Source organism: Myotis myotis, unplaced genomic scaffold (assembly GCF_014108235.1).
Source record: "Myotis myotis isolate mMyoMyo1 unplaced genomic scaffold, mMyoMyo1.p scaffold_m19_p_1, whole genome shotgun sequence".
Lineage (NCBI taxonomy): Eukaryota > Metazoa > Chordata > Mammalia > Chiroptera > Vespertilionidae > Myotis > Myotis myotis.
In genome coordinates this window covers 122,054,899-122,071,245 of record NW_023416313.1, presented here as the reverse complement: position 1 = coordinate 122,071,245, position 16,347 = coordinate 122,054,899, and the positions used below count along the sequence as shown (strand labels likewise).

The window sequence follows — 16,347 nt, the reverse complement described above, 5'->3', positions numbered from 1 at the left end:
CAATAATTTGCTAGAAACTGCCGATAAATGTAGTGAGATCCTCAAGAAATCTAATGAGACCCTCGATATTGTGATAAAGAACCAACTAGAAATTAAGCATACACTGACTGAAATAAAGAATATTATACAGACACCCAACATCAGACCAGAGGAGCGCAAGAATCAAGTCAAAGATTTGAAATGCAAAGAAGCAAAAAACACCCAACTGGAAAAGCAAAATGAAAAAAGAATCCGAAAATATGAAGATAGTGTAAGGAGCCTCTGGGACAGCTTCAAGCGTATCAACATCAGAATTATAGGGGTGCCAGAAGATGAGAGACACCAAGATATTGAAAACCTATTTGAAGAAATAATGACAGAAAACTTCCCCCACCTGGTGAAAGAAATAGACTTACAAGTCCAGAGGCGCAGAAAACCTCAAACAAAAGGAATCCAAAGAGGACCACACCAAGACACAAAATAATTAAAATGCCAAGAGCAAAAGACAAAGAGAGAATCTTAAAAGCAGCAAGAGAAAGAAACTCAGTTACCTACAAGGGAATACCCATACGACTGTCAGCTGATTTCTCAACAGAAACTTTGCAGGCCAGAAGGGAATGGCAAGAAATAGTCAAAGTGATGAATACCAAGAACCTACAACCAAGATTACTTTATCCAGCAAAGCTATCATTCAGAAGTGAAGGTCAGATAAAGAGCTTCACAGACAAGGAAAAGCTAAAGGAGTTCATCACCACCAAACCAGGATTATATGAAATGCTGAAAGGTATCCTTTAAGAAGAGGAAGAAGAAGAAAAAGGTAAAGATACAAATTATGAACAACAAACATGCATCTATCAACAAGTGAATTTAAGAATCAAGTGAATAAATAATCTGATGTACAGAATGAACTGGTGATCATAATAGAATCAGGGACATAGAAAGGGAATGGACTGACTATTCTTGGGGGGGAAAGGGGTGTGGGAGATGCGGGAAGAGACTGGACAAAAATCGTGCACCTATGGATGAGGACAGTGGGTGGGGAGTGAGGGCGGAGGGTGGGGCGGGAACTGGGAGGAGGGGAGTTATGGGGGGAAAAAAGAGGAACAAATGTAATAATCTGAACAATAAAGATTTAATAATAATAAAAAATAATAATAAAGTAAAAAAAATATCCACAGATTGCAAGGATAGAAAGATTTTCTTAGAATTCATATCAAAATGTAAACATTTGCATGATATAGTCTTTTTGTGATATGTGCAAGGCCAGGACTAAGGATTTCCCAACATATAAGAAAATATCTCATATATCTCCTCTGTTACCATAAATGTAAAAATGAGTCATAGGTGTGTGCACTCATCTGTGTTGTGCATTTGTGAACATGTTGTGCATATGTGAGTGTTGTATGTGGTGGAGAGAAGAGCAATTGGAAGTATATGAGGGGCATTTAGGTTTTATTTCTTTCCTCTGTTCAATAAGGTCATGGGTTAATTCTTCCGTGACATATTAACACACATCACAACTGCTCTTTCACAGGAATATTGCCCCAACAAATTTTGTGTTTGAGTATTGGATGAGCATTTGAAGAGACCAGTAGAGATGAAAAGTATTTCTTGTAGGACATACCTCTGCATTGAAGTCGAATGCCCTTGTAGCACCTGAACTCAAATTGTTATGCCTCTTATATATACAACAAGAAAAGGATATACCAGTGGTACAAAGTGGAAATAATTTATCATTCTCTCTTGACTGACATAATAGATTTTAATTACCACCAATTTGCTACCTGTAAAAATGCCTCAACTTTAAAACATTGCCATCCCTGTTACAACTTAGATTCACTTCTCAGGGCATGTGGTGGTCTGGGATTATCTCAACCATCTAATTCCTAAGAAAACTAGAATTCAGTCCACAGTGGCCATTCATAGACAATTTTTTATTGACTTAATTCTTCAACGTAGTGTGCTAGTAAAGAGTACGGTGTCATACCCTGTTGTGATTCCCTCTCCCAATATTAGGAGAAGGTGACAATGTACTGCTTCTTATGAACTGTATCAAGCTATTTATGGGTGCTGTCTCATTTAATCACACCTACTTCACTGGGTTGTCATAAGAACTGATACACAGCCCTATAGCTTGTGACTGGTGCATTATAAACACTGACAAATGTTGGTTCTCTTCCCTTAACCTTTAATTCTTACATTTCTCTGAGGTCAATGTAATCACCCCCAACCAATAGATGCAGAAACATGTCTTGAGTAAGAATACAGGCCAATACAGCCCTTTCCTCTCTGCCATTCACCTCCTACAAAGTGTGTTTCCTCTATAGAATCAGTCATGGTAACAGGGGAGGACTATATACTAGAAATGCTCAGCATATGGGGAGGGCGTAAGCAGAGAGAAGAGAGACAAAGGCAAAGACAGAGGTCGAAATAAGGAAAAGGAGCAGGAAGCAAAGTGCCAGTTGGAAAACTCAGTACAGATGTCTGTCCCTTTCGCTGAGAGCCTCATTCTCTGTCAGTGTGAGTGTTGCTACTCTTCGCCTTTCGTCAACACTCTCCCGTGGCTTCTGCTGTCAGACACTTGGAGACACTGCCTTTCCTCCTTCCATCAACAGAAAAGACTTTTTTTTTTAGTGTACCATGTAATATCTCATTTATTCAGAATCTGACTACCTTTCTTTTTTGCTCCCAAAATTTCTGCTCTATATATTGCCCTCATGTGTATTTCTGCCCATTCCTCCCATTCTTGTTTCTACTTACTTAAGTATGTTCAGTTCACTATTATCCAAACTAAATATATGATGGTATCAGATGAGTCATATTGGGAAATCTGACACTCATTATTATTCCTCCCCCCATGCTTTTATTTTTTATAGTCCCACAACTTTGCCAATATATATTTTAAAACATCTCTAATAAACTCATGACAGAATTTGAAGTCCTGCTATCTAGTCCCATTCTTCTGGATGCTGTGGATGTCAATACCTCCCTAAGCAGCCTCCCATCTTCCATACTGTCTTAGCCTGATCCCTGATGGCAATATCTTTTAGCCCAAAGTAGCACCATTATTTTGTTTTCTCCTTTTTTTTCCCCAGCTTTATTTCCATCATTCCGAAGTCAGAATACTCTAATATAATAGGCTGTGACAGCTACTGAGAGAGATATTCAGAAAAGGGCCTCGCTTAGGGAAATAACTTCCAATGTGTAACCATAAAATATCTACACTAATAAAAGAGAAAAATGGTAATTGGCGTACGGCGCTACCCTTTTCATTGGCTAATCAGGGCTATATGCAAATTAACTGCCAATTAAGATTGGCAGTTAACTGCCAACAAGATGGCGGTTAATTTGCATATGTAGGCACAATGCAGGGAGGCAGGCGAAAGGGAAAGCAGGAAGAAGCCCCCTGCCACTGACAGTGATCGGAAACCCAGGGAGGAGCTAAGAGCTGGGGGGCAGGGCCCTGCCCCCCTGCAATGATCGGAGAATCAGGCACCTTTGCCGCCCTGGCCAGTGATAGCAGGAAGTAGGGGTGGAGCCAGCGATGGGAGCTGGGCACAGTCGAAGCTGGCCGTCCCAGGAGCTAGGGGTCCCTTGCCTGGGCCTAAAGCGAAGCCCACGATCGCGGGGCCGCTGCAGCTGCGGGTCCCAGCTGCCCGGGCCGGACGCCTCAGCCAGAGGCGTTAGGCCTGGGCAGGGGTGGAGCCTGCAACCGCGGGGAGCTGGGAGTCCCCTGCCCAGGCCTAACGCCTCGGCCAGAGGTGTTAGGCCTGGGCAGGGACAGAGTGGGAGATCGCGGGGAGCTGGGGGTCCCCTGCCCAGGCCTGACACCTCTGCCGGAGGCCTCAGGCCTGGTCAAGGGGCCGATCCAGTGATTGATGATCGGAGGGTGATGAGGGTCAACTCCTCTGGCTGAGGCATCAGGCCTGGGTGGGGGGAGGAGCCGGGGATTGGGGGGATATGATGGTCCCCTTGCCCAGGCCTGAAGCCTGGGTCAGAGGCATCAGGCTTGGGCGGGGGGGTGGAGCAAGCGATCAGAGGGAGATGGGGGTCCCCTGCCCAGGCATGATTCCTGGGCCAGAGGCCTCAGGCCTGGGTGGGGGCCAGAGCCAGTGATCAGGGGCAGATGGGGGTCCCCTGTCCAAGCCTGACACCTCTGGCGGAGGCGTCAGGCCTGGGCAAGGGGCAGAGCCAGCAATCGGAGGAGTCTGGGGGTCCCCTGCCCAGGCCTGACGCCTCTGTCAGAGGCGTCAGGCCTGGGCAAGGGGCCGATCCTGTGATTGGAGGGTGATGGGGGTCAACGCCTGAGGGCTCCCAGTATGTGAGAGGGGGCAGGCTGGGCTGAGGGACACTCCCCCCCCTCCCCACACACCCAGTGCACGAATTTCGTGCACCGGGCCCCTAGTTACAAATATAAGGAGAGAAGACCAAAACATGTTTTGTTAGTCTTTTAGCCTCTCATGGGGTACTGAATGATGGGAAGGTTGATGGGAGACTTTGGATGGGGTGCAAGATGATGCTGCGGGGGGACTAGGAGTTAGGCTGCAGCAGTGGGATGAGAGGATAATGGATGGATCCCAGTTCATTGTAAGATTGTAAGATGCCTGGATATAACCATTTAGCTAATGGGAGGGGGTGTATATTAAGAAATGATGTTAATAAATCAGGAGTGTGACCTCATTTGAAACCATCCTATTGAGAATGGATTGGAAAAAGGAGAAAGCTGTGGGAAAAAAAACAAAACAAAAAAAAAACAGCTAGGAAGCTCTTGCAAGAGTCCAGAAAAGATTTAAAAAAAAAAAATACTCACCTGAGGATGTTTTTATTGATTTTTGAGAGAGAGAGAAAAAAACAGAGAGAGATGTAAGAGTTATGTTGCCTCCCATATGCACCCCGACTAGGAATAGAACCCCCAACATAGGTTTGGTACACAGGACATACTTTAAGCAACTGAGCTACCCAGCCAGGGCCAGGAAAGAGATGTTTTAACTTCATCAACACTTCCACCAACCTTCAGGCTCATAAGAATAATCAAGACATGCTTCTTGAAAGCTCCTTAATCTCCAACATCTTTCTTATCCTTTCCACTCTTAAAATCATCTTAATGAACTTCAAACTTCACTGGCTTTTCTTTGTTGTTCATACTACCTCAGGTCTTCACAAACTCCTTGAGTCTTCTCTCCAATGAAACCAACCTTTATTTCATCCTCACTCCCTACATCTCACTCAGTCCTAGAAAACCTATTGGCCTAACTTGATTCAGTCACAAGTTTACTGAGGATTGCAAGTGTATGGCTTTCTATGCCATTCAGTTGTGTGGGGGATGTAAAGAGAGAGGCCCTCAAAATGTTTACCATCTGGTAGCAGAGATCGGATGTTACTAAGTAACAGGGATGAGGGTTAAACAAGCGCCCAGGATGGCAGGTGAGGCAGCCAATGCTGCTTCCATTTTATAACTATTTCATTTGATGACAAAACAAAAACCAAAAAAAACACACCTGACTTGTATTCTGTTACACATTTTTCAACTATTCTGATTTTTTTAACGGGGTAACTTTTCATGCTAATTTTTATATGTGGACTCTTTTGATTAAGTAGAGTACCTTAATTTATAGCTCTTCAGGGTCCACATATTGGGAGCAGATGGATGTTTGTGGTTTCAGAGAACTGTCCTGAAGTCACTGTCATTATTAATCTGGCTATACATGCAATTCTTATGAAAGAATTCAGTACTTCTTCCTTTCACATCATCAATGACAAGGTAAACAGACCTCAAAGGCCTTACAGTTTCAAGCACTGTTCTGTGACTGTTCTGTGCACAGAGTAGAGAAGAACAGCCATGGGTCTCCCATTGGCCCTTTTTTCTGGTTGCCACCACTTCTATGTAAATAGGGGAAAGCATGGTTGTTTATATTGAACTTGTTGTATAAGGAATGCCTGAAAGTATCATATAGAAAGGGGACTTTAACAACTCTTTCTCAGGAGAAGTCTAACATCATAAAGTGACAATTTGAAGACAAAAACTTTACTAGAGGGAAAAGGGGATGGGGGAAGGTAGAAGAGGGTATAGGGAGGATAAATGGTGATAGAAAGAGACTTGTCTTGGGGTGGTGAACACACAATACACTATACAGATGATGTATTATAGAATTGTATACCTGAAACCCATATAATTTTATTAACCAGTGTCACCCCAATAAATTCAATAAAAAGTAAAGAATAAAAATTAAAAATAAAAAACTTTACAAAGTCAGGACTTTTTAGTAAAGGAAGACTATGAAATGAGTTTTCAGCACTTCAGAGAGTAGACCACTTGAAAAGCTTAAAATGATCAGATCTTGTTTCCTTTAGAATCAGACCTAGTCAGGAAGTTAACATGCTAGCTTTGCTAACAGATGCCATATTAGCATTAATTGTAATGGCCCATTTTACTTATTAGGTCTCTCTTGTCTATTTGTGTTCCAAGCACCTGGTATAAATTCTTCAAAAAAAATCAATTAAAATCTCATTAAAAGATAAAACCTAAAACTAAGCCAATAAATGCTAAATACACTTTGAATACATTCATTTTGCATCACTTTTAGGAAATAGAATAGTGTGAATGTTGCAAAGCCTTATTGAGGATGGTATCAATCTCAGCAGGTCAATCTGGAAAATATGATTAAATGAATAAAATGTGCTCAGACTTGCCAAATTTCCAGGTCTGGTTTCCATCAGTACTATATTTAAGGGATTTTCCAAGTTTTATAAGAAGCTCTGTTTCTACCTGCACTAAAGGAATGTATCTCTAAGATAAATGTGTATTGAAAAATACATAAAATGTCATGATAGGCAAGCTGAAATGTCACTTTCAAAAATTTATCCTTTTATCCATAGCACATTTGTCTCATCAGAAAACATGGAATTTACTCTGTGAACATTTTTTATAGGAATAAAAGGAGTTACATTTTAAGCATGAAATTTAACAATTTGTGTGAACAGACCTAAATAGTGGATGCACCAAGAATTTTTTAGGAGTTCCAACTCCATGGATTATAATACTACCTTTCTGATAGTCTCTACAGAAGTATATCAATACAGGCTCAACTTCCATCCTTTCTGTCAAGTGTGAAGCAAGGTAAATAGTAAAAACTGTCTAAGGAAAGGCATTTCTTTAACCAAAAATAAATAAACAAGTTATATTCACAATTAAATGAGCGTTTAGTAAAGAATAAGAATGTACACATGTGTGTATACAGGGGTGGTGGAGAGATACATATTTAAAATAATACCTGAATTACCTGTTTCCAAAAACACATAATAATTATCATTGGGTGGTGACATTTGTTTTTCTCATTGTGCTTTCCTGTATTCCCTATGGTTTTTGCATTAAAGATATAGTATTTTGCATTTAGTAAAATAGTGGTCTCTAAGAACATATGAGTGAGTATTAGCACAATAAAGATGGCAGTTGACTGAATCTATTCAATCGGTCTCAGAAGAAAAGAAATCAAAATATCCAAATCAAATGGCTGACATTATTTAGTCTAAGGTGGCTCTGCAATATTCATGATGTCCTGACACCCAGTTCAGTATCTTTACACAAATACTTAAGAAACAGGCATGAAAGTGAGGAAGTGGGTTATACTGTTTTAACAATAAGCATTCATAATGTTATTTGTATTTCTGCTTGCAGAGAGTAATAGTGGATGATCTCTTTTATAAATGGAACACTGTCAAATTTATAAGCAACATTTTAGACAGCAAATATGTTGGTTGGATTTTAGTAGTTTTAAACACTGTGAGCAGCTTAGCCTTATCTCCCAGTGCCACTGCCTTCCTGGAGTAATTGATGCTGGAGTCCCTCCACATAAACCAGGCCACTGTTATTGCACACAGCAACCCGACTGCTGGCACAGGCAGGAAGCTGCACTGAACCCGGATCAATAGACACGTCAACAGGAAGCTGCTTAATCTAATTCAGCCTATCTCATCTCGGGAACACAGTTTGCAATTTTGCTGTTGTGCCCCCCCCCCCCCCCCCCACCCCGCCGACAGGAAATAGTTTGGGAAGTTTAATCTTAAGAAGTTTGAGTGGTATGCTTATCCTTCAGACTTTTGAATGTTTATTCAGCAGAAGAGCTGTTTAAATGTTTTATAAAGGGCAGTAATGTAAACAAGGCCTGTTTAACTGCCCTCATATATGAAAACTACGATGGTGATTTCCTTAACTATGGTCATAGAGATTAACACTATAGCCACTTACACTTTAGAAGAAATTGTTTTGATACACATGTTTTGAGCACTGTTATCTTTAAATGGGGGATAGCCACCCCCATGCAATGGCATCCTTTTGAAAAAAAAAAAAAAAAAAAAAGAACAGAAACTATTCTTTTCAAATATATTTGATTCTTGTTTAACTATATTTTGAACAAATGGCTTCTTTATTTGTGACACCTTAAATGAGTACCCATCAAGACATCATTCTTCTTCCTCAGACCAGTGTGGGTGATACGAATTGGTGGGCTGGAGGAAAGGTAACTATTTCTAGCACGGAAGATTAGAGACTAAAATCCATGAATTCTGGCGCTGCCTGAGATATCACCTTCAGGCGGGGTAAGTTGCCTCACTGCCAGCCTGTCCCTGAGCCTTTGCTTACTTCTCTCCAGGAAGGCAGAACCAAATACTGTCCTTACTTGGAAGATAGGACCTAATACCACCCACAGTACTGATGCTAGTTGTCCTTTAATTATGAAAAAGGAAGGTCACAGATCCTTCTCCATTTGTAAAAGTCTCCATACATTTGTAAGCCTTTGGAAAAGACAATTCATTATCATTCATTCTTAAAAGGACCTTTAACAGAGGTGTAACAAGTGATTTAATCCCACCTTATGGATGGAGAGGGCAGAGGAGGCAGATGAAGGCAGAGGGCCTGGAGGACATGGAGGGAGGAAGGCATGGAGGAGTAGGATGCAGAAGGACACAGAGGAAGGGGAGGGGCAAAAATGGATTTATTCTGCAATCAGTGGCACGAGAATGACAGAACATAAGGGTATTTTAAGATCAGGTCTGCTTTTGGAAATTAAATTAGATCTCCTCTACTTAACTGAAACTAGCCCAGCATTTTCTAAAGCAAGAGAGCGAGAAAAATGTGCCAAATATAGGCAAAAAAGGAAGCTCACAGAAGAACCAAAGCATCCAAGAAATTTCCAACCAAAAGACCTAAGAGCCCAGCTGGAAGAACTGGAGTCAGTGCTGGTGCCCAGTGGCAAGAGCACCAAGAAACAACTGTTAGGGACCTACTTTGACTCAACAGCACTGCACTGAGGGCCTGCAGTGTGCGAACAGAAGACAAAAAACAGAGGGGACCTGTGAACAATCTATTTCCCAAATCATAGTCCTCAGATGCCTCATTCGGAGCTTACGCTAACACACAAGGCTATGCCTTCCCTGAACACATCCTAGCCCACTGGTGATAGAATGACTCTTAAATCATGGACACTAATACTAAAGAGTTTTGCCTGAATTTCAATATTTTAAGATGGATATTTATCAAAATTTCACATGTTTAACATCACTTTTATTAATCTTAAAAGAATATGGTGGCAAGCTAGGATTAACAATGACAAATTTTCTTACAGGAAGAACTCAGAATAACAACAAAAACCCCTTATATTAGAGATATCAATAGAAAAAAATATAAAAAAGAAATGGTCATTTTCAATGGAGACCATCACAACCTGAGGTGGTTCTTTATCCACTCAGGAATACAAGCATGTCAAAGTTCATGAAGTATGTTGAAAACGACAGAAAAGACAGAAACTAATATCACTCTGTGTATGTGGCACTGTACACACCTGACAGGAAAGTTCTGTTCTTATTCCTAACAGACAAGGAAACAGTGTCAGAGTTCAGATAGTTTGCTCAAGGCCATGTGACTGGTGAATGGCAGAGCCATGACTGATACTGAAGCCTTTCTCACAATCCCTCAGGTTTTCCTCACACAGCTGCCCAGGCTGCACAGTACATACACGGGCCATGACTGTGTGGGCACCACTGCAACAATGTCAAACTAATTGTGATGACAATTTTATGGCAAGTGACAGTAAGTGTCCCATGTTACTAAAATGCCACAGAAAGAGAAAACAATGAGACTGGAGAAAGGGGTGCCTTTTCTAACTGGTGAAAAAGTGCTATATTGGCTACTGGCGGTTCTGACTACAGGTGCATCCCATTCAGAAGGTGAAAGAACAGAACTGGCCCAGGGAACCCAGGGTGAAGCTGTGGCTGCCACCCCATTCTCAGTCCAGCTCAGGTTGTCAGAATGTGCACTCCCGAGTCCACCCACTAACACTGAGTAAGCAGTTCAGACACTGCGGGAGGAAACTGCGGGCATGGGCCAACAGTACTCTGGTATTCAGAGGCCAGGAGAGGGAGGAAGAGCCCATTTTCAATGTTCACCTTAAAAATCAAAATCCATTGATGCCTTAGGAATTATGAGTTCCCCTCCTCAATTGGGTCTGCCAATTTAAATTATTAAAATCAAAATGAGATCAAGTAACCTTCCTTCTGGATTTCTAGATAACCATCACCTCTCTTGCTTTTCAAGATTATTCCCTCCCAGCTGCAGGAAGGGCCCAACAGGAGGAAGTGTTGCTCAATACTTCCTGAGAAACTGAGCAACAAATACAGCAGGTCCTCGAATAACACCACTCAGATCAACACTGATGAAATGCCCTAGGGGAACTTCACTCTTATTTCTATCAATTAGCTTGCAGTAAAACTGGCTTCCTTATATGTATGTTGTTTTGCTTTGAGTCACAGAACCCATTGACAACATTAAGCAAGGACTTAACTACACTGACAAACCCCAATACCAGAAATAAAATAAAAATTCTAGAAAAAAACTGGTTCCATTTATTATGGTACATATTCTTAATTAAAGACAAGGAAGATTCCAAAGAAATGTTCCATTACCACTTTCACCTTAGCTGGAATATGTACCCCCCGCCCCCCACTCCCCTGCCAATCATGAAACAAAGCCTTTATGCACATGGTGATTTTCTATGCAATGGTGTAGTATAATGCTCAACAGGGATTGTTTTAATAGGGTTGGTAATGAAATCTGGGTGATAAACCTTTCTGTTAATTTAGCCATCCTTCTGAGATGTTAAAATTCCACTTTGCAAGTGTTTTAAAGTTCCTCACCAAGCATGGCCCCAGCATGCCCCCTAGTTTTGACATTAGGTTTTAAATATCACCTGTAAGTCTTGCCCCACCAAAAATCACCTCTATGTTCTCCTTGCCTCTATGCCAGCATAAGTTTTTTCTGATTTGCTCAGAACTAAAACATTATTAAATTAATAATTTGACACCATAATAATCCATAAATTTTGAAAACAAGCCTCTACAACATTTAAACTTTAAGATCTTTCCCATCAAAGGCAGAGCAACCTCAAAGAAGCAGAATGGAAGCCAGTGCTGCTGACCTCTATGTGAAGGGACACATCAGGCCTCACAAGCGGACTTAAAGAAATCATTTGCAAATTAAAAGAAACATTTTTATGATTCACAGCAGTAGCTTGCTTTTGGGGATGATACAAGGTTAAAACTGAACAGTAAACCTTTTAAGATTATTGAAACTAAATTATTAACACTGCATTTCACCTTCCCTGTGTCCTCTGTGTGGCATTCTCCCTGATTACTCACTGCAACTCCACGCCTACAAGTTGTAAATCAAATGAAAAATCTTTAAAGCACAAAACAGCTGATTAAAATGTTAAACCACAGGGGAACTACAGAGATGATGGGGAGTGACACACTGCTTTTTAAAAAATATGAGGTTTCTGATAGCTTTTGAAAAAATATGTTGAGAGAATTGTGCACTTTCATTTCCAGAAGTAAGCAAAAGGGACAGTCCCACTTTTGAAATCCATTTGCAACCTTCAAAATAATGAGTACTTTCCTCCACTTGAATGGCACCTTGCACCTCCTAGTGTGCATTTTACCCATACAGTTTTATGCTCAAACATGAACTACTTCAGAGAGGACTGATGACTCTTGGCAGAAATGGAGTTTCCTTTAGCCCTCTGATCAGGGAATGATTGACAAAGCTCTTGAATCAGAACCTGGGGGACGTAATGTGGCTGAGGAACGCCAAAATCCACCCTACCTACTTGGGGCTTCAATCTCATCAGCTATAAAATGGGCTGACGATAGCTTCTTCTTAGGTCACAGCTGTGAATATTCTTTGCCCCTCCAAGCACATATTCAATAAAATATTCATTATGTAATTAATGTTTTATAGATTTGATAAAATTATAGTTATTTGGTTCACAAAACATTTTGAATTAGTTAAATGTATTCTGATGGATAAAGCAAAGCCAACTGCACCTCTGGCTGCATTAGTTCTGGGTTACCAGGGAGACGAAAGAGGGTGGGAGCAGGATGTAAAGTGGTGAGACTGAAGGGGCTCCCCAAAGTCGTGTGGTCTCCAGTATCTTCCCTTCCTGCAATGCTGTGCAAAGTATCTCCCATGAGCAAGGCCAGCTTCACAGATGCGACCTGGGCAATCAGTCACATAGGCACCCATGTACAGAGGCCTCTGCTGTCGCCATCTTGAAGTCTAATTTATCCAGGAGTCAATGACGTCTGACAGGACAATGGAGGTGGTGTGAGGAGAGGAGGTCCTGGCACTGTCCCTGCGCACCCTGCTCCTAGTCCTCCATCAGCATTGTCCAGCCTTGATGCCCATAGCACAGGATTCAGGAGGGCCCACTTCATGTGCGGGTGCAGCAGAGCTGCTGACAGCCCCAGTGGCCACTCTTTCCATTCTAACCAGAACTAGCTTTGAAAGCAGAAAGAGGGCAATGGCATTCCAAGAAATAGGAATGACCAAGGAGCCCTGTGGTACTCTTTTTTTATTCATGTCAATTCTCATAAATAGTCCAACACACAATGTAAAGGATGGAATAGAAGCAAAGGGAAAGATAGGACTACACCAAGTTCCTTCTCTTTGGAGTCCTTACTCATTGGAAAGACAAAAGTAGAGAATGCTGGTAGAAACTGCAACTATCAAGAGATGAAATAAAAACAGTAGAGCTAATTCTGTACAGTTTTCACTACTCTACTGACAATGCAACACATACGGATATATGAGCTGCTACGAATTATGAATGAGCTAAATAATCTTATATTTGAATTTCAAACTGGCATTGATCACAACAATGTGAATGTACTTAGCACTACTGAGCTTAAAAATGGTTAAGATGAGCCAAAACCGGTTTGGCTCAGTGGATGGAGCGTCGGCCTGCGGACTGAAGGGTCCCAGGCTCGATTCCGGTCAGGGGTATGTGCCTGGGTTGTGGGCACATCCCCAGTTGGGGATGTGCAGGAGGCAGCTGATCGATGTTTCTCTCTCATCGATGTTTCTAGCTCTCTGTCTCGCTCCCTTCCTCTCTGTAAAAAATCAATAAAAATAAAAAATAAAATGGTTAAGATGGGAAATTTTATGTAGTTTTTACCACATATATAAAAGACTGGCATTGCACAATCTAAAGATGAACAGTAAAATTCATGTTAATAAGTTAAAGTTTCAATGTTTATTTACTTAAAACAACATTAAAAGGAAATGAAAAACATCATGACAGATGAGAAAAGAGACCACAGAAGAAAAAAAACAAGCTTTTCATTTTTGTACCTTTAATGGCACTTTTCTTGCATTTTGCACAAGAGCCAGCATCTCCACTTTGTACTGGGCCAAGTCTCTGTCCTTGGTGTGACCTAAGAAAACCTGAGGCTTGTCCAAGGAGGACTAGGAGCTGGCCTTCTCGCAGAAAGCAGCATGAATAACAGGGATCCTAGGGACCAATGACATGAAGCTCCAAATGGGAAGACACTTTAAAGATCTAGGAACCCTCCATATACCCTACTGCTTTTGCAATAAATGTGCTAACAGAAGCAACACTCACAGCAGCAGCTTCCTGGCAGCACCCAGCCTGACAACACACAGAGAGGCAGAGACCCATCTGGAGGTGGTGAAGGGAGACAATGGGCTTCTCGGCCTGCATTTCAGCTCGGCCACACCAGCAAGGTCTTTACTACCTTCCACCTTCAAAGGGGGCTTTTCCGCCGAAACCGGTTTGGCTCAGTGGATAGAGTGTCGGCCTGTGGACTGAAAGGTCCCAGGTTCGATTCTGGTCAAGGGCATGTACCTGGGTTGTGGGCACTTCCCCAGTGGGGGATGTGCAGGAGGCAGCTGATCGATGTTTCTCTCTCATCGATGTTTCTAACTCTCTATCTCTCTCCCTTCCTCTCTGTAAAAAATCAATAAAATATATTTTTTTAAAAAAGGGGGGCTTTTCTGCTCTAGCAGCCCCTCAGTCTCCTGGTCTAAAGCCTCAGCTTCACTGCTCCTTTTGGACCCCACGTCACAGCGGGATAAATGCCAGAAAGGAAAACAAAAACCCCAAGCCTCTCAGATATTTGTTGGTGCTGTAATTTAGGATGTGCTTTGTCTACTCCCATCCTCTCCAGGCCTGGGGGCCTCGCTCTCACTGATACCTTCTGCTATCTGGCTGCCTCTTTGCGGGTTGACCATGTACCTGCATTAGGCCTTTCCATAAATCACCTCATTTGGAACCCATGACCATCTTCTGTGGTGTACACCATGTTTTAGATGAGAAGCAGGTTCTGAGAGGTCAGTAGTACATGTGGCCTTGCAGATGAAGCAAGGGCAGAGTGGGGAATCCACCTGCATCTGCAGACCACACGTGCCGGTCCTGTCACAACACTCCTGGGCACAAGGAAACAACCAGGCACACCGCAATACGGGACAGCATAGGAGACAAATGGCCTGCACTCTGCACAATGGCACCGTCAAGAAAGATATGCAAAGGGGATGAGGGGGGAGAGAGAATGTTCCAGATGAGAAGAAGCTAAAAAAGACATTGCAACCAAATGCAGTACATAAAACTCATTTGGATCATGGATCAAAAACAAACTATACCAATAGGGAAATTGACTATGGATTATACATTAGATACCACTGAATCAATTTTAACTTTTTAGGACTGAGTATTTTTTAAAATTAAATTGATTGGGGTGACATTGGTTAATAGGATCATATAGGTTTCAGGTGTGGGTTTCTACATTGCAAAATCTGTGTATTGCACTGTATGCTCACCACCCAGTCAAATCATCTGTCACCATATATTAGGAAGGGCTGAGTATTTATTTAAAAATGGACTAAGAGACAAAGACAAACTTCAAGAGACAGCTTACCTCTTTGAGGAGGGAAGGTGAATGGAATGGGAGATAAATTTGACCACATCTGTAATATGTGATTTCTTTAATAAGAAATCTAAAGCATAAAAAACAAACAAACAAAAAACCCCCACAAAGCAAGGACACTATTAAGGCACAGAATGCTATGAAGAGATGATATAGACTTAACATAAAATTCATGTCAGCACAGAAATAGTTTAAAACTTTAGTAATGACAGCCACTTATTAAGAACTTATGTGTGAGGCTTAGATCTACACACCATCTATATATTCCTTAGTTAACCTTTATAATCTCTTTGTGAGATAGGTGTGAACACCATTTTTAACGAACAGGAAACTGGGGCTCAGAGAGGCCATGTAATATGTCAGGGACACACAGCCCAAGATTCCAACCCAGGTCTTTATAATTCCAAGTCCCAGCCTAATTATTATCCTAAACTCTATGCTTTAAACTGGATGAGCGGTAAGGAAATAAAAGTGGATATTAAGTGCTTGTTGTTAAACCTTGAGAATATATTTGATCCCTACAGTTTGATATGGTGCAACTCCTGCACAGGTCAGCCTCAGGAGGAACAAGTCTCATTCTGAGAGCCTATGCCAAATCCTGATCATTACTGTTTCAAAACAATGAACCTGAACCTGAACTCTTACGCAGCCAGCTCTGGGCAGTGAACTTCCACTGGACAGAGAGGCCCTATAGCCTCAGAGGCCAACCCCAGAACACTGCCACCCAGAGGCTGACCCACAAACTGACTCTTTGCTAAACACAAAATAAGGCAGTCTGGGAAACAAATGCGGCTTGCTTTAAAATAAGGACTGTGGTTTATAACACAGAGGAACAGTGTATCGCAGGGAAACTCAACACTCTCCTGAATACCTGGTAGGTCTAAGGCGAGCCACACTGAAGAATAGAAGAACCGAAGGACCTTCACTACTGCAATATATTTTTTTTCTTTTTTCACCTTTTAACTAAGAAACCAATTTTTTTTCTTTTTTTTTTTTCTTTTCTTCTTCTTTTTTTTCTTTTTTTTTTCTTCTTTTTTCCATCACCTGATTTTACCCTTTTAATTACTACCTTCTTATTTTTAACCAGTATTATTACTG

At 41.5% G+C, this 16,347-nt stretch overlaps 1 protein-coding gene across 25 annotated transcripts in view; it reads right to left on the bottom strand.

Annotated features, from left to right (window-relative positions):
- PARD3 (par-3 family cell polarity regulator) overlaps positions 1 to 16,347 on the bottom strand; it is an 814,705-nt gene that overhangs the window by 106,799 nt on the left and 691,559 nt on the right. The window contains exon 23 of one of the 25 annotated variants that reach the window (XM_036350610.1): positions 14,552 to 14,819. The exons of the other annotated variants lie outside the window; for them this stretch is intronic. Within the exon in view, the coding sequence (XP_036206503.1) occupies positions 14,567 to 14,819 (253 nt within the window). The 3' untranslated portion in view covers positions 14,552 to 14,566. Of the gene's footprint in view, positions 1 to 14,551; positions 14,820 to 16,347 lie in introns of those variants that run through there. 25 annotated transcript variants of the gene reach the window in all.